Source organism: Dendrobates tinctorius, unplaced genomic scaffold (genome assembly GCF_039654945.1).
Source record: "Dendrobates tinctorius isolate UK_male_01 unplaced genomic scaffold, ASM3965494v1 ptg000143l, whole genome shotgun sequence".
NCBI classification, from domain to species: Eukaryota; Metazoa; Chordata; class Amphibia; order Anura; family Dendrobatidae; genus Dendrobates; species Dendrobates tinctorius.
The window spans coordinates 15,738,595-15,764,426 of NW_027361810.1; the positions used below are offsets into that span (position 1 = coordinate 15,738,595).

The 25,832-nt window shown below is 41.0% G+C and overlaps 1 protein-coding gene across 2 annotated transcripts in view; it reads left to right on the plus strand.

The window, feature by feature from the left end:
• The window catches only part of THSD7B (thrombospondin type 1 domain containing 7B), a 501,312-nt gene that overhangs the window by 346,911 nt on the left and 128,569 nt on the right, over window positions 1–25,832 (plus strand). For both annotated transcript variants that reach the window (XM_073545559.1, XM_073545560.1), the window contains exon 15: window positions 7,617–7,795. In XM_073545559.1, the coding sequence (XP_073401660.1) occupies window positions 7,617–7,795 (179 nt within the window). The remainder of the gene's footprint in view (window positions 1–7,616; window positions 7,796–25,832) is intronic.

The window sequence follows — 25,832 nt, forward strand, 5'->3', positions numbered from 1 at the left end:
ATACTGTCCCTATGTACAAGAATATAACTAGTATAATGCTGCCCCCTATGTACAAGAATATAACTACTATAATACTGCCTCCTATGTACAAGAATATAACTACTATAATACTGCTCCTATATACAAGAATATAACTACTATAATACTGCCCCCTATGTGCAAGAATATAACTACTATAATACTGCCCCTATGTACAAGAATATAACTACTATAATACTGCTCCTATGTACAAGAATATAGCTACTATAATACTGCTCCTATGTGCAAGAATATAGCTACTATAATACTGCTCCTATATAAAAGAATATAACTACTATAATACTGCTCCTATGTACAAGAATATAACTACTATAATACTGCTCCTATATACAAGAATATAATTACTACAATACTGCTCCTATGTACAAGAATATAGCTACTATAATACTGCTCCTATATACAAGAATATAACTACTATAATGCTGCTCCTATATACAAGAATATAACTACTATAATACTGCTCCTATGTACAAGAATATAACTACTATAATACTGCTCCCTATGTACAAGAACATAACTACTATAATACTGTTTCTATGTACAAGAATATAACTACTATAATACTGCCCCCTATGTACAAGAATATAACTACTATAATACTGCACCTATGTACAAGAATATAACTACTATAATACTGCTCCTATGTACAAGAGTATAACTACTATAATACTGCCCCTATGTACAAGAATATAACTACTATAATACTCCTCCCTATGTACAAGAATATAACTACTATAATACTGACCCTATGTACACGAATATAACTACTATAATACTGCACCTATATACAAGAATATAACTACTATAATACTGCTCCTATGTACAAGAATATAACTACTATAATACTGCCCCTATGTACAAGAATATAAGTACTATAATACTGTCCCTATGTACAAGAATATAACTACTATAATACTGCTCCTATGTACAAGAATATAACTACTATAATACTGCTCCTGTGTACAAGAATATAACTACTATAATACTGCTCCTATGTACAAGAATATAACTACTATAATACTGTCCCCTATGTACAAGAATATAACTACTATAATGCTGTCCCTATGTACAAGAATATAACTACTATAATACTGCCCCCTATGTACAAGAATATAACTACTATAATACTGCTCCTATGTACAAGAATATAACTACTATAATACTGCTCCTATGTATAAGAATATAACTACTGCTTAATGGAAATCGACTTCAAGGATTGAAGCCGTTTTGGCTATATTCCTAGGGCAATTTTAAGATGTTACAGTGTACTGTAGGGTTTCTGAAAGAAATGTTCAACTTGAGAGGGTGGAAGCAGCTAACTTCTCTTGGTGCTTTTCATTAGGTATTTATAGCTGAAGCTTGGAATGTAACTGCATGATAAGTAAAGTGAAATTTTACAGATTTGTGAATTTTTTAGTAAATGTTCTCGTTTGTTTTTATCCTCAGAGTTCAAACCTGACTAATGTATGTTCAGCACTTTAGAAACCTTGTTAGTTTTCAGCAGTGCCTAGAATTGAGATATAGTTATTTCACCATAACATTATGTAAATCTCGGTGAGCCTGCTTTTAGTGACATTATTTCAATTTATGTAAAATGTATTTCTATGCTTTTCTGAAAATATAACTTATTTCTCCTTTTGTAGATTTCTTTTCATTTTACCTTCTGTAACTCCAATTCTGTAATAAACAGCTACTACCGCTCATTACAGGCCCCAGTAAACGCAATAACATTATCGCCACCAGAAAGCCATTGCATGCTTTTACGGAAAAGAGCTGTGTTCCAGAGAGGTGTTAGTAGTCTCTGCTGCCCTTGCAGGTCAGGGAGCGCAGGAACACAGCGTGCTGACTGCAGTTATTACCTGTCACTCCCACAGCACAAGTGATACTTCTATAAAGCTTCCAGCTCACAGAGGTACAATGTACTCAAGACTTTACAAGAGCAAATCAAATGGGAAGACAAGATAAAAAAAAATAATGAACTGGAAAGACCACCCAGGGGCAGAGTTCTACTTTTAAGACTCCATTGCTCGAACACTTTCCAAGCACAAAAACATAGTAGTAGCAGAGAAGCGATCATTCAAATACTTGTGCTGACAGTGGAGCTTTCATTGTTATTTTAATGCTGATTAATTCTTATATCTTTTGTACATTCATGACGTTTGAGGCAATAGATGCCATTGCATGTTTTATTTTATTGCCTTTTATTGTATTGTGTGTATTGTATATGAAAAAAACACAATTCTGTAATTGGTGTTAATTGTAAATGTTTGTTTTTTCTTCTGTAGCATGCATGTGCTAAATTACAATGCAATCTGCTTGATGCTGTTCAGTGTCAACCCTGACACCTAGGCTCCCTTTCAGCTCTTTTGCGAGCCTCTGCTGAAAGCAAATCTAAGCTTCGTTAAGAAATTGGAGGAAAGTGGGAGGTTCAGACCTTGGATGGCCTTGCTGTCTTAATTGTCACTGAACTGCATCAAGCAGCTTGCAATGTATTGCAATGCAGGCAAGCTGCAGAAAAAAAAGTGCCTATTGCCTAAAATATTTTACATTCCAACAAATGCAATGCCCTTTTTAAAGGGAATGTCATGTGAAAACAAGTGATCTCCTATCCACAGGATAAGTGACAGCTTGCTGATTGGTGGAGATCACACCATCAACAGGACAAGAGCTTTTATCTCCGTAAAAATGGAACTGCAGTGCTCATGCTTGACAATCTCTCTACATTTATTTGCTATGGGGCTATCTACTACTGCTCTCTGCTATTTCCGACGCCTCACATCTTCCAGAGATTATATCCTCCTTCTTACTTCTGCTGCAGCTCCTGTGCAGGCATACCTTATCTGCCCTGTTGAGGGCAGAGCAGAGTACTGCAGTGCGCAGGCACCGGGAAAGGCCAGAGAGGTCCGGCGCCTGCACAATGCAGTACTCAGCTCTGCCCTCAACTGGGAACCGCAACAGGAAACAAAGAGGAGGACGTCATCTCTAGAAGATGGGAGACGCCGGATCGGACTGCGACACCCATCAGACCGGACCCAGGACCGCCCCTGGGTGAGTATTACCTAACTCATTTTTCTTATCTTTCAGGTTACATCGGGGGCTTATCTACAGCATTACAGAATGTTGCAGATAAGCCCCTGATGGGGGTGGCCGCATCTTATAGGCCAAAAATGGGGTGACAGATTCCCTTTAAGGCAATGCAACAGGAAACTAATGCTGCTGACTCTGCATACTCGGAATGGGTGTAATCCAAGGTATTGAACTACTACAAGCATAAAAAATAACTTGTTTCTTTGCGCAACACTTATGGAAGGTAGATGAGTGTGATGCAAAAAAAAAAAAAATACTGTATTTATTATGCTTTGCTTATATAGCGCTATCATATTCTGCAGCGCTTTACATATATTATCCATACTGTCCCCGATGGGGCTCACAATCTAAATTCCCTATCAGTATGTCTTTCGAGTGTGGGAGGAAATCGGAGAAAACCCACGCAAACATTGGGAGACCAAACTTTGCTGATGTTGTCCTTGGTGGGATTTAAACCCAGGACCCCAGCGCTGCAAGTCTGCAGTGCTAACCACTGAGCCACAATGCTGGGTAAAAAATGTATCCCCTTCATGCTTTGTTTCTCCCCTAAATGTTCATTTGGATATCAGAGCTTTCAAAGTTGTTAACGAGGAAGCTACTTTAAGTTCTCATTTTTTTTGGAGGTCTCGCCAGGTTTAGGTGTTTGCCCATTTGCTAAATGTTCTGGGAGTCTGAAAGATATTTTTCTTGTATGTGAGCTTTCCTGGCATATAGGTGAGTAGGGATGTACTGTATGTATTAAAGTGATGTATATCTTCGAGAACTAGGAATTGAGCTCTCATTAGGTGGTTTTGATAAATTACGGCCATTCTGTTATTCTGAGCATAGGATCTACAAGGGCGGAGCAAGACCAAGAGATTACGGTATCTTTTTTTTCTTTGACTTCCTGATTCCTGCCTCCCCCACCCCCTCGGATCCTGCAATCATAACACCGCGTGCCAGTTGTGGTGGAGTTGCCTAACTAGTTTGAGCTTTTCCGTGAGACTTGCAAGGTTTCGAAAATAACATTTAAAAAGTAATTTCCCAGTTGTCTCCATGTTTTTCTGTTTTTGTTATAAAACATATTTGCTTCAAATAATTTAACTTTGTACCTTGTATAAAAATGATCTTCTCCTTCTGTCCTTTGTCCAACAACATAAGAAACCTTGACGTCTCGGGGGAAATCTCCGATAAAATTAGCTGTGTGCATTGAGAAAGCATAAAATACTTTATTGCAGGTGCTAAAAGAGAATACAAATAGATTGGTTCTTGTTCACACCCGTAATAATAAAGTGTGATTGTAATTGAAGGGTAGAGCAAGGCGGCCTTATATCACAGCCCCCAGTCACTGACCGTCCGGACGACAAGAGGAGAAGCGCTTTAAATTGGTTTTATGCTGACAGAGCGACAAGCGGTTATTAATATTACAAGACACTGTTGGTTCTGCATTTATGGATGGCTGAGCTGAGTGATTTGGTCTCGAGCTGCAGCATAAGCAATATATCCAGAATATATTCTACACATTCAGCACCAGCTCTCCAGACAATCGTCTGCATTTATCCTGATATCCTCCTTAGAGCAAACAGTACAGAGAGCACTCAAGTGTCCAATTTTGGAAAAAATATCCCCAAAATTGAGATGGAGAGATGGAAAACAGCAGTGCCTGGACACTGACCTGTTGTCTACACAATAGAGTGGGAAAAAAAGTGGCAGCACTACAAATAGTCTAAAAAAGTGGCCTTGATCTCATTGAGTTGGGTTAAAAAAGTAACCCTTCTTTTTGTAAACTATTATCTGGAGTGAAACATGCCTTTCCTCTTGATGGATGGATAGATATGAGGTGTGAAATACAGTGGCTTTCTAAAGTATTCACCCCTTTGGCATTTTTCGTGTTTCGCAACATGGAATGTCACTGTTTTTGGAGGGTTTTCATCAGTTCATGTATAGAACACACCTACATCTGTGAACATTTGGTTTTCTTTCTATTGTGAAGCAAACAACAAATTGGACAAAATAACTGAAAATATCAGTGTGCGTAACTATTCACCCCCCTAAAGTCAGCACTTTGTAGAGCCTCCTTTTGCGGCAATTACATCTGAAAGTCACTTTGGATAAGGCTCTATGAGATTTCCACATCTTGACATTTGGATTTTTGCCCATTCCTCAAGACAAAACTGCTCCAGCTCCTTCAAGTTAGATGTTTCCTCTGGTGAACAGCAATCTCAAGTCTAACCACAGATTCTCAATTGGATTAAGGTCTAGGCTGTGACTAGGCCACTCCAAAACATTTACATGTTTCCTTTTAAACCACCTGAGTGTTGCTTTAGCAGTATGCTTTGGGTCATTTACTTGTTGGAAGTTGAACCTCCAGCCCAGTCTCAAATCGCTGAGACTGAAACAAGTATTGCTCAAGAATATCCCTGAAGTTTGCACCATCCGTCTTCCTCTCGACTCGGACCATTTTCCCTGTCCCTGCTAAAAAAAAAATCCCTACAGCATGATGCTGCCACCATGTTTCACTGTGGGGATGCTGTTTTTAGGGTGATGAACTGTGTTGGTTTGGCACCAGACATAGCGTTTACCTTGGTGGCCAAAAAGTTCAATTTTGGTCTCATCTGATCACAGCACCTTCCTCCATACATTTGGGGAATCTCCCACATCTTTTGGCAAACTCAAATCGAGCCTTACAATTATTGTGTCTAAGTAAAGGCTTTTTTTTCTGCCCAATCTTCCATAAAGGCCACCTCTACAGAGTGTACGTCTTATTGTGGTCATATGGACAGATACTCCAATCTCTGCTTGGGAACTTTGCAGCTCCTTCAGGGTTACCTTTTGGTCTCTGTGCTGACTCTGATTAATGCCCTCCTTGCCTGGGCTGAGAGTTTTTGGTGGGCGTCCCTCTCTTGGCAGGTTTGTTGTTGTATCATGTTATTTACATTTGATGATAATGGATTTGATGATGCTCTGGGGGATCATCAGAGATTGGGAGATTTTTTTTTTTTTATATAACCCAACCCTGACTTGTGCTTCTCAACAACTTTGTCCCGGACTTGTTTAGAGAGCTCCATGGTCTTCATGGTGGTGTTTGGTTAGTGGTGCCTCTTGTTAATGGTGTTGCAGCCTCTGTGGCCTTTCAGAAAAGGTAAAGTGTATATAGTGACAGACATGTCACAATTAGATTGCACACAGGGGGACGTCCTGTCACTAAGCATGGGACTTATGAAGGGAATTGCTTGCAACAGAAATTTTTTGGGGCTTCATCGCAAAAGGGGTGAATACATATGCACATGTCAATTTTTAGGTGTTTTGATCCCATAAATAATTTATGCCTATGTTTTTCTCACTACATTTCATCAACTTAGACTATTTTGTGCTGGTGCATAACACACAAATCAGATTACAAAAATATTTAAACACCGGTAATTAGAGATGGGTGAACCCGAACAGTAAATTTCAGGGTCCGTACCAAGCACCTGCTGTTCAGGCACAGACACCCCGTACACGGATTTCACCAGGAAGTCCGTGTTACTGTTTAGGTTCGTAGTAGTAGCCCGTCAGCCGACGCCAGCGTGGGAACCGTGGCTCTCTGACCAGTGGTAATGATTTTACTGTAGATCAGAGGCAGTGTTTGCCGCACATGACAAATACTGGATGTTCAGGCCTCCCGTTCAAGTGAATGGGGTCCAAGTTTGGGTCTGGGTACTGTTCTGGTAACTAAACCTTTAACTATTCTGCCAAACCCTAACATCCAGGGTTTGCCCATCTCTCAAGTCGGTGGATACTTTTACCAGCCACTGTAGATAATGATAGAAGAACGAAATCTGTTTATCTGTTAAAAAATCATATAGAATGATTGGCAGATAGATATACTAGCGTAAGAAAAGATGAAGAAAAAATGTCAGATGGATATAAAATACGGTAGATAGCTGGGTAGTAAGACAGAACTTGTAGATACAGCATTTGTAGCAAAAAGCATAAAGAAAATAGAAATATTCACATGTACCGTAATTTAATATTTTTTTTTTTAGTGTGGATAGATAATTAGAAAGATAACTACTGTTTATAAGAGATGATGAGATGGATAGATATGTGATAGATAATAATATATTATAGATGGATAGATATGAAATAAAAAGGGAAGATAAATATAAAGTAGAAATATATAAATAGATACAATCATTGTAGGTGACATGCACTCAGAATTAACAAAGCTTTAGAATTATCAAAGTCTATAGGGTTTTTATGGAATTTCAGCCTTTTTGAACTCTATTTTGGGGTGAAATTGAATCCTAGTGACTTTTTCCTATATCCATGTTACCAGTATTTCAAAGCCAGTTAGCAGGCAGTGTAAAGACCACCGCTGTGGCTGAAGACCTCAGTATTTGTTAGAAGGTAATGGGGAACAAAGACAAGGCCCTCCAGGGCCACATTACCCTAATTGCTTAATCTAGGATTAGAGGAGGTGATTATATCCCCATCACTTATTTTGGACTTTTCTGCTCTTTTTGCAGGATTCCTGGAGGAGCGCTGTGAGATTCCTTGTCCGTTTGACTGTAAGCTGAGTGACTGGTCTGGCTGGTCCTCCTGCAGCGCCTCTTGTGGATCCGGAGTGAAAGTTAGATCGAAATTTTTGAAAGAAAAACCTTATAATGGGGGGAGGCCCTGTCCAAAGCTTGACCTTAAAAATCAGGTGGGTAGTGAGTGACCAAAACTAATCTGTAAAATACTGTACAATTTTTCATGTTAGTGTACAATACCTGAAAATGTCACAAAATGATACAATACGTGAGAACGGGTTCTGTTTGTTTTATACGTTTTGCTACAAATACTGTATTTACAAATTTTGTCTCTGTCTAGCCTGTTTTCTGTCTTTCATTTAAATCATCCATTTTTCTTACCTATTTTCTATTTTTCTTTCTTTTCTTTCTATCTTTTTATTAATTGTCGCTTTTTTTTTCCTTCTCTCGCTTTCCTCCTCCTTCTCTCGCTCTCCTCCTCCTTCTCTCGCTCTCCTCCTCCTTCTCTCGCTCTCCTCCTCCTTCTCTCGCTCTCCTTCTCCTTCTCTCGCTCTCCTTCTCCTTCTCTCGCTATCCTTCTCCTTCTTTCGCTCTCCTTCTCCTTCTCTCGCTCTCCTCCTTCTTTCGCTCTCCTCCTCCTTCTACTTCTTTCGCTCTCCTCCTCCTTCTCCTTCTTTCGCTCTCCTCCTCCTCCTCCTTCTCTCGCTCTCCTCCTCCTTCTCTCGCTCTCCTCCTCCTCCTTCTCTCGCTCTCCTCCTCCTCCTCCTGCTCTCCTCCTCCTTCTCTCGCTCGCCTCATCCTCCTCCTCCTCTCGCTCGCCGCCTCCTCCACCTCCTCCTCTCGCTCGCCTCCTCCTCCTTTTCTCGCTCGCCTCCTCCTCCTTCTCTCGCTCTCCTCGTTCTCTCACTCGCTCTCCTCCTTCGCTCGCTCTCCTCCTCCTTCTCTCGCTCTCCTCCTTCTCCTCCTTCTCTCGCTCTTCTCCTCCTTCTCTCGCTCTCCTCCTCCTTCTCTCGCTCTCCTCCTTCTCTCGCTCTCCTCCTTCTCTCGCTCTCCTCCTTCTCCTCCTTCTCTCGCTCTCCTCCTCCTTCTCTCGCTCTCCTCCTTCTCTCGCTCTCCTCCTTCTCTCGCTCTCCTCCTTCTCCTCCTTCTCTTGCTCTCTCTAATTCAAATAGGCTTTGTTGTCAGGACCAAAATACAGTGAGTGTTGCCAAGGCAAGAAAAAATAAGTGTGACCGGGAAGGGGATTGGGGTTATGGGGATGGGATGTTAGGGGCACAGTTTTGGCAGTAATAGTCCATTCGGGGGTCTCGCGTTTCTCTCAGCTTATGATGTGTGGTGATATATTGGGCGTTGATCTTCACCATTGATTCCTCATCCCCCAGTAGGATGTGTCACTTCCTCCTCCCATCCATGGACGGGAAGTCCGGGATGTGAGTGGAGAGTCTCTGGCAGTGTGAGGCCCTGTATTTGCTGCAGTGCAGCAGGAAGCTCGCCTCATCCTCTAGCGCCCCCTGCTGGCAGTGCTGGCACAGTCTGTTCTCCCACAGCTTGCATGTCTGTTGGTGCTGCCCTGTTTCCACCTCTAGGCTGAGGGCAATCAGGGTCTGTCTGTCTTTGGGGCGGCGTAACCTCTCCAGATATGGGGCCAAAGTGAGGTCCCTCCGCAGTCACCGGTAGATGGTGAGTTTCTGGGCGTTCTCGAATTCACTCTTCCATCCCCTTATGTATCTCTTCTTGCAGCTCTCTGAGGTTCCCATTATTTGGGCTTTTATCAGGGTGTGTTGCTGACTTTGGCTGGACTGGCTGCCGAGGTTCGTGGCTTGCTCTGGGCTCCGGCTAAGCAGGGCTTTATGATGGTAGGCACTGGGGATGCTGCTCTGTATGTGCGCCTGGTGTGATGGCGCCCTCTTGTGTATAGTGAGCCATATGGGGAATCGGCTCAGCTCTATCCGACAAGCCATATTTGAGGCGCTGCGATGGACCTGGACGAGATACTTCCAAAGTGGAAAGAGTTCGGTTGGGCTGAGATCCCACTTTGTCTGGTCTGGGTAGGTTGCTGGACCCCATAAATCGCTGCTGTACGCAGTATATGGATGAAGACGCTGTCAAATACCTTCAGCCAGACTCTCACCGGTGGTTTGAGATTGTACAGTTGTCTTCTGATGGCGTAGAAGGTTCTGCACGCTTCTTTTCAGGACCTCTGCTGCTTGCTTGAGGCTTTCAGTTTGGCTTTGCTCAAGACCGAGGCAGGCATAGCTGCTGGTCTTCTCCAGCCTGGAGCCATTTAGGCTTCTTTTACACTTACCGGGTTTTTTGCGGCTCGTTTTTACCTTCTCGGATCGCCGTTTTTCCCTGTTATAACAAATTGGTGGGAAAAATATGGTGATCCGCAAATAGGGTGTACCGCAAAAACAAGCTACTGTTGTTTTTGCGGTACCGTTGAAATATATTGTGTCCGTAAGCCGTGAAAAATATCGAGCAAGCTTGATATTTTTTCATGGTCGTATATACGGCCATACAGGATATGGCCATACAGGACATGGCGCTCCGATTAATTTTTTCAGGTGATGCTGAATGTTACCAGCACTGCCAGGTTAGTGTTCTCTCCCTCTCCCCCTCTCCCCCATCTCTTTCTCTCTCTTGCACTTTCTCTCTCTTGCGCTCTCTCTTTCTCTCGTGCTCTCTCTTTGCCCCGTGCTGTATCTTATGTGATTTTCACATAAACAAGCAGACTTCTCTCTATCTTTGTCTCACTATCTCTATTTATTATCCATCCTCCTTCTTGTGTTTATACTGTAGCAACCATAAATTATTGTGGATACAAATTCTTCCTTCCTATGAAGACTTTTATAATTTCCTCCTCAGTAAATATGACATTAATGCCTCGTCGCAGTGGGGAACAGATGCGGGTGCGGTCCTGTCCGTGTCATACACATGTAATGGGATTAGTATATGGACGCAGTAAAAATCCATTATCACTAACCCTCAGCGCTGCGTTCATCTGATGGTAGAAATCTTATTGATGCTGAGTTTTGTTTCCGATAAGTGTGCCAGGATGGGTCATCCTGTTATTATATAGAGGAGGCAGTGTGTCATAAGGGAAATATTCAGTAATGGCTACTAATGCCATAATGGACACAGGTTATCAGACCTGCGAAGCAGAGGAGTGAAGACTCGATCCCCAGGAGGCGAAACTGCAATCTGCTGATAAGTAGAGATATAATTACCCCAGAACTGACCCTATAATAATGATTATACCAGAACTGACCCTATAATAATGATTACCCCAGAACTGACCCTATAATAATGATTATACAAGAACTGACCCTATAATAATGATTATGCAAGAACTGACCCTATAATAATGATTATACCAGAACTGACCCTATAATAATGATTACCCCAGAACTGACCATATAATAATGATTATACCAGAACTGACCCTATAATAATGATTATACCAGAACTGACCCTATAATAATGATTATACCAGAACTGACCCTATAATAATGATTATACCAGAACTGACCCTATAATAATGATTACCCCAGAACTGACCATATAATAATGATTATACCAGAACTGACCCTATAATAATGATTATACCAGAACTGACCCTATAATAATGATTATACCAGAACTGACCCTATAATAATGATTACCCCAGAACTGACCCTATAATAATGATTATACAAGAACTGACCCTATAATAATGATTATACCAGAACTGACCCTATAATAATGATTACCCCAGAACTGACCCTATAATAATGATTATACAAGAACTGACCCTATAATAATGATTATACCAGAACTGACCCTATAATAATGATTATACCAGAACTGACCCTATAATAATGATTATACCAGAACTGACCCTATAATAATGATTACCCCAGAACTGACCCTATAATAATGATTATACAAGAACTGACCCTATAATAATGATTATACCAGAACTGACCCTATAATAATGATTATACCAGAACTGACCCTATAATAGTTATACCAGTACTGACCCCATAATAATAGTTATACCAGAACTGACCCTATAATAATTATAACAGAACTGACCCCAAAGTAATTATTATGCTAGAGCTGATCTCATAATAATTATACCACCACTGACCCCATAATACGGTAATTTTACCAGAGCGTATCCCACAATAACTATACCACTACAGACCTTATAATAATATTTACACCAGTATTGATCCTATAATAATTATACCAGAACTGACCTCATAATAAATATACGGGTAGAGAACTGACTTAATAATAATTATATTTTATCATAAATTTATATGTCTTTAGTAGAGATGAGCGAGTCAGTTTGATGTAAATCGAATTTGCAAACTTTTTGGGGAACTTGCTGGACCCAGCGATACTGAACAATTTGTCATTTGCTTTGCGTACATCGTTAAAAATGGCCACCATCATTTTACACAATGTAAAAGATTACATCAGCCAAGATAAGGCTCACACGCTGTCACGCGCAGCCAAGCGAGTTCCCCCATAATACCTTGCATCTATCACATCACATTGTATAGCATAGCCAATCAGGAGGGATTTTCATAGCCTGTATAAAAGATGAGACAGGGAACGCAGCGGCCAATTTGTGGTGAATCTGAATAGTGAGAAGACAACTTATCAAAAAGATAAAGTGAGAAATCCATAAATTATCCGAGGCTGCATACACACATGGTGGACTCCTTGCATTTTTAGGGTGTAATCTCAGACAAAAACACTTTCACCACAATTTTCAAAAATCGCTTCAAAATCTTTGCGGTGAACACAGCCTAAAGATCGTGTGTCACAGCTCAGCAGGTTTTTTTCAGGGTAACTGGAGGCTGTGTAGGAATTTTCATTTGTCACAAATAGAATATTCTGGATAAATTTGGCCAGTCTGGCAAATCACAATTTTAAAAGATTCTCTCGTCTCTAGATTTTCGTTCTTGGATCGTAGGCGTAGGGACTCCATATTCCAGTTCTGTGCGCACACTTGAGCTATATACATGAGGTCTATGCGCTACGATCCTATAATACTTTTTATGAGATCCGTTACATTAAAATTTATAAAACCAGACAAATAAGAAATGGCAAAATAAGAAGCGTGAAAATCCTCTGTTCTGATCATAAATGTTCCTCCTTTTGTCTGGATTGATGGTGAATAGAAGATACGAATTCCTTGTCCTAAAGTTTTCCGTACCGCAGGCAAAGGCGAAACCTACGGAGAAATCAATATTCCCTCCTTGTGCTACCGCTTTTATTTTGTTTGGAGTTGGTTTATATTATTACGGAGTCTGGATAAGCAGACAGAAGAATGAAATCAATTAAAAGTAGACGAGCCAATATCTGTGGCGACCAGCGTGGAACACGCTTTGATTTTCTTTTGGCGCTGTCATTTTTAGACCGGGGGTAATAAATCCTGAAAACATGTCCGTCCCTGCGTGGATTTATAGAGCCACTTCCTATTTGTCAGATCCAAAGCTGTAATGATGCTAATCGCTAGTATACAATTTATACAGTAATGATGATCAATGTGCTTCTGCCACGACAAATGGCAACTGCAGCGCTGACTTTCCTAATTGGGAAACTGTAAGATGTGTTGAGTGCCGAAAAAGAGGTCAACAGTGCCACCAGCTGAAGGTCGCAATAATATAAGCAAATATTGACCCTTTTTAGAGGGGTTCTATAGGAAATGAGGAACATCAATAAATGATTAAAAATACCTTTTAATTATATTATTTGCTCTCGTCTTGTGTAGGGGTCAATTGTAGAGTCAGGGAAAGATAGTCCAGGTCACCCGCATGCACTATTTGAAGATGCGGAGCAAAGGAAGCGTCCGTGGCTTGGACGTGAAAAAAAAAAAATTCCAGCTCCACGAAAATCCCCAAACTCTTCTTTATTGGTGTGAATTGAAATTACTTCATTCGCTGGATTAAAATGTCAGTTGTAGAGTACCGTATTTCAGAATGGCTGCCAGTTAGTGATCAGCGAACGTGCTTGGATACCGTGCTAACCAAGTGTCTTCAGCGTGCTCGAAAAATATGTTCCAGTCCCCACAGCGGCATGTCTCGTGGCTGTTCGACAGATGCAACATATGCATATTGCTGGTTTGTTAGGCAAATCCCTGCATGTGTTGCGGCTCTCGAACAGCCGCGAGACATGCAGCCACGGGGACTTGAACATACTTTTTAAGTATACTGAAGTCACTCAATTAGCACACTGTATGTGTATATAAAAGCTGATATTATCTCTCAGCTGAGGCACAGGCAGCTAGGACGGAAGTTGCAAGCATAGAGGAGGAGGGACGGGGACAAGGTGTTGGCTGTGGGAGATGTAAATGCTGCTGCTTCTATACAATGTTTGAAAACCTCTTCCACAGCTTTGATCTCCTCCCGTCCATCCTCCTCATTGTTCATAATTTCCGATGTTGCTGCCTGTGCTTCAGCTGAGTTATTTCAGCTTTGATATGCACACTTTAGGGGGTTTTACACATAGCGATATCGCTAGCAATATCGCTAAAGTGTCACTGATTTTGTGATGCAGCAGCGATATTGCTAGCGATATCGCTATGTGTGATACCTACCTCCGACCGGCTCCCCCGCTGTCTGTTGCTGATCGCGCAGCTCCATTTCTCGTCGGGCGCTTCCTGCTGGCGCCGACGAGCGACGAGAGGACGCCAGGATCGCTGCATGTGAAAGGTAAGTAACGACCGCTGTATCGCTGCTGCATCGCTGTGAGATCTGCCTGTGTGGCAGCTCACTAGCGACCATTTAGCGATGCACCAGTGATCCTGACTGGGTCGTATCGTGGTCGGGATCGCTGGTGCATTGCTAAATGTAAAGGGGCCTTTTCTCTCCTCATGGCCACAGAAGGTGGGAGAAACTTCACAACTACCACAAACCATCCTCCTCTCTGTCTAGGACTGGTTTTATTTAAAGTACTATGATTGCAGCTGTTTTTTGTTTTGTTTTTTTTTGTAATCAAGACCAGTGTAAATAAATAATAATGTAAAGTACTTATAAATTTGCTTATTTATTTTCTCATATATTAATTTTATAAAACCCCTTTAAAGATTCTTGCCGCATGACTTGATAAGATCCTCAAAGTCTGTATGGGGAGACTTACAAGTCAGAAAATGCATCCTAGGTAAACCGTAAGCATATAGTCCTGAGACAGCTGTCTGTGAGTTCTTTTTCATTTTGGATAAATTCTGGTTTGGGATCATGTCATAAGTTGTGACAAGGCTTAGTGTTGAGTTTTAGGATTGCTACCTCTAATAGGAGGCACAAGAGACCCAGTTTCCTTTGTTTATGAAGAGGATATTTGCATACCTTGATCCCAGAGAGCATTGCCTTAGCTATGGCTCTCTCTAGGCAGGTTTGGTGTTCTCCTCAAGAATAAACTTTACTCTTCACAGTGACACACTTATCTGGTGATATCGGAAATGAGGGAGGGTAATGGGGTCCATAAAAAGGGGGTTGGAGCAGTCAAAGTTGTCTCTTTCCCTCTGTGGGCAATATAAAGTTTGGCGGTTTTGAAGTAGACATAGGATGGGAAGCGCATGAAGAATTTACCGATACCAGGTGACAAGAGTTGATATGGCTCTTGTAGGGCCTATAGGGAGGTGTCTGTGCTCAATTTGTCTCCATTCTTATTTCCCACGTGCAGTGTAAAATTCTGAAGTTTTCAACCTTTCCATATCAAAGCCGGCCATAGACGTTAGAGAGCTGATGGGTGGATGATTGTTCAGCAGCCATCTTCCCCGACTCCCTCAAACTCAAGAACATTTGACTTGGCTCTCTTGTGATCTCCATGAGATTCATCAATCGAATCATCTGGTAGCAGCTTATTTCTCAACAGAAACAAATGGTTCTAGTTTATCTTGTATGTATGGAGGACTTAATGGCCACCGGAGGCCATGAGGAATAGGGTTGAACGTAAACAAGTGCCAAGCCTTCCTATAATCAGGAGGCATGGATTCTTGCATTGTCACATGCAGTGTATAAATTTCCTTCACACCCCGCCAGCCGCTGATATTTGGGATCCGTACATGATTATCTTTGGTCACAATTGGTGAATTTTATTTTACAAAGTTGTTCAGTCCTGGCTGCGGCACAATACAGCGTGCAGCGGTATGTGGTACTGTACATTACTGCCGCAGTACATTAGTGCCAGGCATAATGAGCAGCTAATGATAAATCTGAGCAGTTTACAATAATTCTGCTGCTGCTGGTACAGTGAAATAAGCCATGTCTCTCCTCCATACTGATCCTGATCATGTCCTACAGGAACATCCAGAGGTCAAATTACCTAATTTGATAAACTACAGAATAGCCCAATGATGTTCCTTTTTTTCTATTTATATAGGTGTATAATTGGGATCTAAATGAGTAAAATAAATAAATCTGGCATCGGAGGTTTGAGGTTTTAGGTTATAGAGATCAGACATTAATGATCTATGTGCCTATTTGCAGCAGTTTGGACATGGATTTTCTGTATATATAACAAGAACATCTAAATAACATTGTGCAACAATTTTAGAGCTGTGATCTTGCTATAAAAAAAATTGCAAAAATGGGAGGCCAGTCTCGTCCAAGTCATAATCGCACCCAACTTGAATTGTGATCTGTGGTGGCAAAATCACGGCTGGTCTGCGACCAAAAATCCAACCGGTTGGGAATTTTAGGGAGTGTCAAAATCGCACGTTTTAGTACTATCATTAGATGTGATGTTACAATGTGATATCACAACTTTCATGTTGTGCACTTCTTGCCATGTGGCCCAAGAAATTGTTCGCCTGAGTATTTTTATTTTTTTTCAAGTATATATACTCGGAGATAGAGATAGATAGATATATATATATATATATATATATATATTATGCACTGCTCAAAAAATTAAAGGGAACACTTAACAAAAGAATATAACTCCAAGTAAACCAAACTTCTGTGCAAATGGAATAGACAACAGATGAAAATTATTGGTCACTACACTGACAGACAAAGCAAACCTTCTTGCCACAGCTCGCATTGATGTGCCATCCTGGATGAACTGCACTACCTGAGCCGCTTGTGTGGGTTGTATAGTCCATCTCATGCTACCACGAGTGTGAAAGCACAACCAACATTCAAAAGTGACCAAAACATCAGCGAGAAAGCATTGGTACTGAGATGTGGTCTGTGCTCCCCACCTGCAGGACCACTCCTTTTATTGAGGGTATCTTGATAATTGCCAATAATTTCCATCTGTTGTCTATTCCATTTGCACAACAGCATGTGAAATTGATTGTCAGTCAGTGTTGCTTTCTAAGTGGACAGTTTGATTTCACAGAAGTTTGATTTACTTGGAGTTATATTCTGTTGTTTAAGTGTTCCCTATATTTTTTTGAGCAGTGTATTTACATATGTATGTGTGTATTGGGGGATCAGTGAGGGGAAAATATTGTTTCATTTTTTTTGTTCTACATGAAGCCTTTAATGATGATCAACCAGTTAACCCTTTTATAATTGTTATTTATGGCCAGAGTGTGGTCCCTCACAACCACGTTCCTTACTGGCCCATGGGGCATTGGCAGGTCCTACTAAGTAACATATTCAGTTCTACTATATAAGCAAACTCACTTTCCCAAAACTTGTATTTATGGGGCGAGTCAAAGGTCAAGAACCAACCAAAGTTTTGACCAATAATCAGTAATGTTAATTTCTCCCAAGACCAATCACGCTACAAACAAGCAAAACACTCATGCATTGGTTGAAATTACTTTTATGCTTGTTTAAAAATTGTTCTTCTCGGCAGCACATCGTCCTATGTGCATAGAACATTTGCTGCCGAGAACAATGGTATTCTTTGCACACAGAACAATTGTAGTGTTCTAAGCTCAAGGACATGCGATCAGCCTGACTAAACGGCCTACAAAACAATGGTCGATCTGCTTGCACTAAACCGATCAGTGGTCATTTAACGGACTCGATTGGCCAGTGCTAATGCAGCCTTAGACACTTAAAGTCCTGCTCAACCACTATTGGCACCTCTTCACTTTTTTCATAGACTATACAACATCTTCAGAAATAAATGAAAATTTACTAAAGTTATGCCCTCAGGATTTTTTTAATTACTAATACAAAGTAATACAATAAAACATTGTTTTTCAACTTACATGTTACAATTTCAAAGAAGAAACTGAATAAATATAATTAATGCTTAGTTGCACACCATTTGACATTGATGACAGCCTCCATCTGTAAGCTTCTTGCACTTCTCAGCTGGCATTTTCTCCCACTCTTCCTTTGCAGTTTGTTCAAGCGCTTGAATGTTTGGCGGGTTCTTTTCCCAATGGCAGATTTCTGCTCACACCAAAGATTTTCAATAGGATTGAGGTTAGGACTCATTGATGGCCATTTTAAAACTGTCCATTTATGCTTTGGGTCATTGTCTTGCTGGAGGATCCATGATTTTTGACTCAAATCAAGTTTTCTTACACTGGGTTGGGTAGGACATTTCGCTCTAAAATCTCTTGATAATTCTCTGATTTCATGATTCCTGTGATATGGTTAAGGCCTCCAGTACTAGAGACAGCAAAACAACCATACAGCATTATGGATCCTCCACCATGCTTAATGTTTGGAAGGGTGTTCTTTTCTTTATATAAGCTTCATTGCGCCGTCTGTAAGCAAACTGTTGCTTTGCATTGCCGAAAAGCTCTGTTTTTCTTTCACCTATCCACAGAACATTTTCCAAGAAGGATTGTGGTTTGTCAAGGTAATCTTTGGCAAAGATCAGTTGTTCCTTTTTATGTATTTTCTTCAGCAATGGTTTCTTCCTTGGCCTTCGCCCATAAATCTCTGCTTGGTTTAGTCTGTGGCGTATGGTACTTGTTGAAACCATGACCCCAGACTGTTCCAGGTTGGCGTTCAGGCCTTGGGATGTTTGACGTGGTGTTTTTTCCACCATTTGCACCAACTTTTGAAGACCTCTTGTCAATTTTCCTCTTTCCCCTGCATCCAGGAAGGTTCTTAACTGTTATATGCTTGGCAAACTTCTTAATAACATTGCGCACTGTTGAAACTGGGATACCAAGGTCTTTGGAGATGGCCTTATACTTTTTGGAAGTCTTGCGTATGCTAATAGCAGTTCTCATGTCATCAGGCAGCTCCTTTTGTCTTCACCATTGTGACAGAGGAACAGAGCCTATCATGTGGCTTTTTAAAACACTGAAGTCATCATTAATTGGCTAATTCATGTCACATGGGCACTGGCAATCACAGGTGATTCTCATTTGTGGTTTAGCACAGGCGAGTCAAAATGTGTTTTTATACTAATCTAATGTAAAGGGTGCCGATACCATCACAGCAGCTTTAGGTTTTTCTATTTTTCCCTCCCATTGGTTTTTGTTTCAAATCATTTGCTCTTTTGTATTTAACACAAGTGCTCTATACAAAAAAAAACCTGTTTCACTTGATTACATTTTTTTCAGGAGATCTTCCACATGATGTACTTACACTTCATGGGTGCCAATAACGATGAGCATGACTGTACTGTTCTTCATAAAACCAGCTGGCATACTGTGGCTATCACTTACCTAACCACGCATCTTAAAAGTTGCAGGTGCAGCTTTACAAAAAAAAGTTTATAATAAAAGGTTTATAATGAAAATGTCTAATAAAAGTTTATTATATTGTTAAATCCTATCATCTTACCCGTCACACACTGCAGTGAATCAATGTGCCGAGATCTTGTATAATTAGTTTCCGCGATTCCACGCCACATATTTATTGTACAGTGATCACAGCGCAAAACCCAAAATCAGACCTAGAGAGGATGGTGAAGTTATGAGAGGCTGATGAGCATCTGGTGGGCATTTGTCATCAAGGAGGTGAACTAATGGCTATGTAATTTTCTTTTCTCTCTGCTTGTCACGCACACTGCTAATCTGGACCTCGACAAAGGCTCAGGTTGGTATTTCATTCTCTGTATTGATTATCATTTCAAATCCAGTGTCATTACTCGTTTTGTAGACCCCGACAGCGGGCGAGTTCTCTCTTTCGTCTGCGCTCTGTGTGTAAATACTAATTTGCCTATGAAGTGTTGTATGTAATTTCCATAATACAGACTAGCATGAGATGTTGGATAAATCTCAGGGGAGCTGGAGGAGAATTCATGCCGCGGTATCTGCCGCTGCTTTCTTGTGCGGTTTAGATGCAAAAAAAAGTTTGCTTTAAAAGAACTTTTTCCAAGTAAATAATAAAAGTATAATTTCACCTGCTTGCATACAGTATATACTCACAGGAGGCTAAGGAGATCTTCGCACAGAATTATTAATTTTCATTTGCTTGCTAAATATAAAGCTAAGCAATTTCCTAAATTGTCTTCTTTTAAAAATGTTCTACCATTTGTTGCTTGAGAGTTTATAAGTCTATCGTGGAGCGGAGTGCTCTGAAATAATGTAACAAATCTCTCAGAGCTCCTGATGGTTCTCGGGTGCAATCCTCCTCCCTTGTCTCAGTGTTAGAGATAGCAGCAGGGAGGGGGCTGTGCACAGATCTCCACATTGTGGAGAGAGGGCAAATCATGTCAAGTGTCAGGGAGATCATGGGAAACGGGCTACAGATAAGAAAGTGCAGGATAGAAGCTGTGCTGATCTATAAGCTTAAGTTTTGGAGCACACACAGCTCATATTCTGCCTAAAATAGTGGAAGAGATGCTCCTGCAAAAGAAAAATCTGAAATTTGTTTCTGGCTTACACACTGTATATCAGGTGCTCTGATAACTGAAGCAATGAAGAGTGTAGAATAGAATTTTAATTACTAAAGGTAAACAGGCTACTTTCACATTAGCATTTTTCAGCGCTGCGCTTCGTGCGCAATAGAAACGCATGCAAAAAACGCATCATGTGTTTTGCATGCGTTTGCGGTTTTTAGGCGCATGCGTTTTAACCAGTTTCGAGCCATGTTAACGCTTAAAACGCATGCGATTTCAAACGCAGGCGTGTGCATGTCCATGCGCACGCCTGCGTTCCCATAGACTGTAATGTGTTATTCTGGCACATTCCGTGCGCATGCGTTTTTTGATGCCGTTGGACGGACCCAAAAATGCAACAGGTTGCGTCTGGCGCGCCTAGGCGCACACTACAAAAAAACACATGCGCACGAAAACGCATATGAACGCGTGCAGACGCTAGACCATGCGCCCGCCATGTTAAACATAGGGGCGCATGGACGTGCACAATGCGCTGCACTAAAAAACGCTAATGTGAAACCAGCCTTTAACCTGTGTCAAAACAAATATTTTTGTGATGCTGAGTTACTTCTCACCCACAAGCTTTGATTTGGGATTGTCAAGGAGTCTGAGGTCAATAGCCAGAAGGGTATGTCATAAACAGAGGGAATAGACAAAGGCATAACGGTCTAAGGTCAAAATACCAGGAGCATGGTGGATCTGAGCAAAGGGGTTAAACAGACAGAGGATCAATATGAGGTCCTAGATCAACAAGCAAAGCACTAGGCACAGAGAAAACAAACCATACTGAGCTGAAGCTACGGCTGGCAGCTATCTGGGTCTGCCAGCCCAGTTAAGTAGCTGAGTAATCAAGGAAACGGGGAGCACCTCAGGAAAGCTCAGTACCTCTGTCTCAGATTGGATGGCCAAGCTAGACATTAGACATTGGTGTACCCGTCATGGACTCCACATAGGAAATGTGGCTGCCTTGGGTCCTTTGGTGGACGTGTAATTAATTCTCCTGGTTGCCAGTCATTGATTAGAACGTTATAGCCGTTTCCTATAGTTACCACTATTGTGGGATCACTAGAGCAGACCCCTTATTACCCCATTTGGAGAAGAAAAACTTAAAGGGATTGTCTGGAAAGTAAAAAAAAAACCCTCCCATGACAAAATTGGTTAAAAAAGGTAAAAGAAGCAATAATCACCACACTGAGCCTCATCTTCCGACATAGCAATGTGCTCCTTTGGGATCCACTTCCTGCTGCAGCAATGATTTCACAGAATCATGTGGTTGCTGCAGCCAATCACTGACTAGCATATTATCAGTGTAGCAGAAAGTAGAGAAGAAGAGCATCGAGCGGCATAAGAATGAGAGACGCAGGGAATATATGTAAGTTTACTCTTATTATTTTGATCCAATCTGAGCATTTTAAAAACTATTTTGGGACTGTTTTTACAATTTAAATCCTATAAATGTGGCAATGAGTCATATTTGCTATTGGGTTTTATTACAAGTTTTGCACCAATCACTTTCTCTAGCCTCTGTGTTGCATTTTATACTGCTGGCTGCAGAATGAATTAACTGAGAATCTGTCAGTGAGTCCATTCTGAAGATCCAGTGGGAGAGTTTGGAACTCTTTTTATGTCTTTTTCTGAGCTCCTCTCAGTTCATTTGTGACCACAGAACACAACGTTGAAAATGCAGGAGACAAAAAAAACCTGTGAATGCCAAAAGTTGAAAAAATTTTAATAAACCCAATTTAAATGCATATTTGTTGGGACGTATACAATTTTTTTTTTTTAAGTAAAAAAATATCCCCAATGGCAAGCAACTGTTTTAAAGCTATGAACTGGGAATGTCCCATGAATCAATGAAAGGAACATTGCACAAAAGAGATTAAATATGTTTCAAAGGAGATCGGCCCACAAGATAGTGATAAATGTGATCTCTGGGGATCCCACTACTGGCACCAGCATCGGTCACTAGAATAAGGGTTCTGATTCCCTGTCCGTCTTCTCCATGGTCTGTACTGGATGCAGTAATGTGGTCGCACATGTTTGGCCATCATCCTCTCTATAGACAATGATTGCAAACGTGGTACCAGGCTTCTGTGTCCTTCCCTTAGACAGAGATTGTAGGGATCCAATCATATATTTATCATGGGATTTCCTTTTAAAGAGCACCTGACACCAGTTAATATGTTACCAGTGTTTGCGCTTTTGCTCTTATTTTATTACCACTACTCTCCTCAATATTCTATGTATTTTAAGACCTGCTAAACATTTCCAGATACCTGAGTGTTTTTATTTGGTGATATTTGTTGTCTTTTCCAAGGGGGTGTGGCCCACAGGGTAATTATGCAGAGAATTCTACAGGCACGCCCCTGAGGATCCTGCGAGCCACGCACCCTTGGTAAAGGTAGTAAAAATTAGAACTGTGAATATATATGACAGATTTCTGGAAACAAAAAAAGAAAAACTCAGGCAGATTGGTAGTAGTAAAATAAAAACAAAAACTGGCCGCTTTTGATCTGGAAACCACTCCCTTATAAAGAACACCAGATGAAGAATTTCTGTCCGCTTTTGGGTCATGTATCAGTTATGCCAGGAGTGTTTCTATCGGATACGTGAGATATTCCAAGCTATGTGCTCTTCCTGCTACCATTGACCATTTTTCTGCTAAGTTCTAAACTCTTCTTGGTTTTTATAAGTGACATATATAAGGGCATAGAAATATATGGTTAGTAATCCCCCTCCCTGATTATAGAGGAAATGGAAGCACAGAACCCATTCTCCATTTGTAAAGTAATAGTCGACTGCTGCGCACCAGAAAACCTCGTGCAGCTTGCACATCTTATGTGGGTCGTGAAAAAGCAGTGCAATAATTACTGTAATCTGTTTTATGCCGCCCTGTTAGTCCCCATAGATCACGGAACCACACATGGAGTTATTTATTCTAGGAAAGGAAGGACACCTGCGAGTCGTAGTAATTACCCATTCCAGCTTTACAGCACATCCTATATCTTCAGATGCAACGTGCGTTCACTGTAAATTATTCAACAGCATTTCAGAGTCTTCACAAATGTCGCACTAAGAATTGCTTGTGTGTTATATACAGCAGTCAGTGGATTTCAGCCAAATGACTCCTTTTTAAGAATAAGTGAAATTACACCCACACTGCTCGGTCCTAAAGCTTCAAAAGAAGCATAAGTAATATATAAAACAGAAAAACGGAATGGAGGTAAAAGTTTCTTTTAAATGTTTAAAAAATATTGAAAAGTTAATCCTATTAAAAAGAACCTGTCTTAAAAAAAAAAAAAAAAAAAAAAAATGGCCATAGTGGTGATCTACAGATAAATTGCATTGTAAACATTTTCGGAACTGAAAGAGAAGCTGCAGGGAGGAAATGAAATGATATTCTCCCTGCAGCTGCTCAGTTCTAGTTATCAGTGCAACGCTGGGGCTGTGAACGGTCAGTGCTCACAACTGGTTATTACTCCCCCTGTGCCTTGCCAGGCATCCTGCTCTCCACATATGGAGCACACACACTGGGGAGGGCGCTGTCAATCAATGTGCCTGGTAGAGAAATGTGACTGTTTACTGCCCCGGACGCCACCCCAGTGTCTGCAAATGAGCAGCTGTAGGTAAAATAACTGCACTTGCTCCCAGCAGCTGCTCTTCCAATACTACCGAATATGCTTAAAACGTTATTTACCTTCAGATTACCGCCATTTCTGAAGGTAAATAACATTTATATTGCTGACCTTTTCCCTTTTAAGGTATTACATACAGTGGGGAAAAAAAGTATTTAGTCAGTCAGCAATAGTGCAAGTTCCACCACTTAAAAAGATGAGAGGCGTCTGTAATTTACATCATAGGTAGACCTCAACTATGGGAGACAAACTGAGAAAAAAAAATCCAGAAAATCACATTGTCTGTTTTTTTTTCATTTAATTTGCATATTATGGTGGAAAATAAGTATTTGGTCAGAAACAAGCAATCAAGATTTCTGGCTCTCACAGACCTGTAACTTCTTCTTTAAGAGTCTCCTCTTTCCTCCACTCATTACCTGTAGTAATGGCACCTGTTTAAACTTGTTATCAGTATAAAAAGACACCTGTGCACACCCTCAAACAGTCTGATTCCAAACTCCACTATGGTGAAGACCAAAGAGCTGTCAAAGGACACCAGAAACAAAATTGTAGCCCTGCACCAGGCTGGGAAGACTGAATCTGCAATAGCCAACCAGCTTGGAGTGAAGAAATCAACTGTGGGAGCAATAATTAGAAAATGGAAGACATACAAGACCACTGATAATCTCCCTCGATCTGGTGCTCCACGCAAAATCCCACCCCGTGGGGTCAGAATGATCACAAGAACGGTGAGCAAAAATCCCAGAACCACGCGGGGGGACCTAGTGAATGAACTGCAGAGAGCTGGGACCAATGTAACAAGGCCTACCATAAGTAACACACTAGGCCACCATGGACTCAGATCCTGCAGTGCCAGACGTGTCCCACTGCTTAAGCCTGTACATGTCCGGGCCCGTCTGAAGTTTGCTAGAGAGCATTTGGATGATCCAGAGGAGTTTTGGGAGAATGTCCTATGGTCTGATGAAACCAAACTGGAACTGTTTGGTAGAAACACAACTTGTCGTGTTTGGAGGAAAAAGAATACTGAGTTGCATCCATCAAACACCATACCTACTGTAAAGCATGGTGGTGGAAACATCATGCTTTGGGGCTGTTTCTCTGCAAAGGGGCCAGGACGACTGATCCGGGTACATGAAAGAATGAATGGGGCCATGTATCGTGAGATTTTGAGTGCAAACCTCCTTCCATCAGCAAGGGCATTGAAGATGAAACGTGGCTGGGTCTTTCAACATGACAATGATCCAAAGCACACCGCCAGGGCAACGAAGGAGTGGCTTCGTAAGAAGCATTTCAAGGTCCTGGAGTGGCCTAGCCAGTCTCCAGATCTCAACCCTATAGAAAACCTTTGGAGGGAGTTGAAAGTCCGTGTTGCCAAGCGAAAAGCCAAAAACATCACTGCTCTAGAGGAGATCTGCATGGAGGAATGGGCCAACATACCAACAACAGTGTGTGGCAACCTTGTGAAGACTTACAGAAAACGTTTGACCTCTGTCATTGCCAACAAAGGATATATCAGAAAGTATTGAGATGAAATTTTGTTTCTGACCAAATACTTATTTTCCACCATAATATGCAAATAAAATGAAAAAAAAACAGACAATGTGATTTTCTGGATTTTTTTTTCTCAGTTTGTCTCCCATAGTTGAGGTCTACCTATGATGTAAATTACAGACGCCTCTCATCTTTTTAAGTGGTGGAACTTGCACTATTGCTGACTGACTAAATACTTTTTTTCCCCACTGTATAATTAAGAAAGTGACGTAGAACAATAGTGGGGTAGTTGTACATAACGTGTGCCTACTGTTATACTTTTGCATATATTTTATTTGAT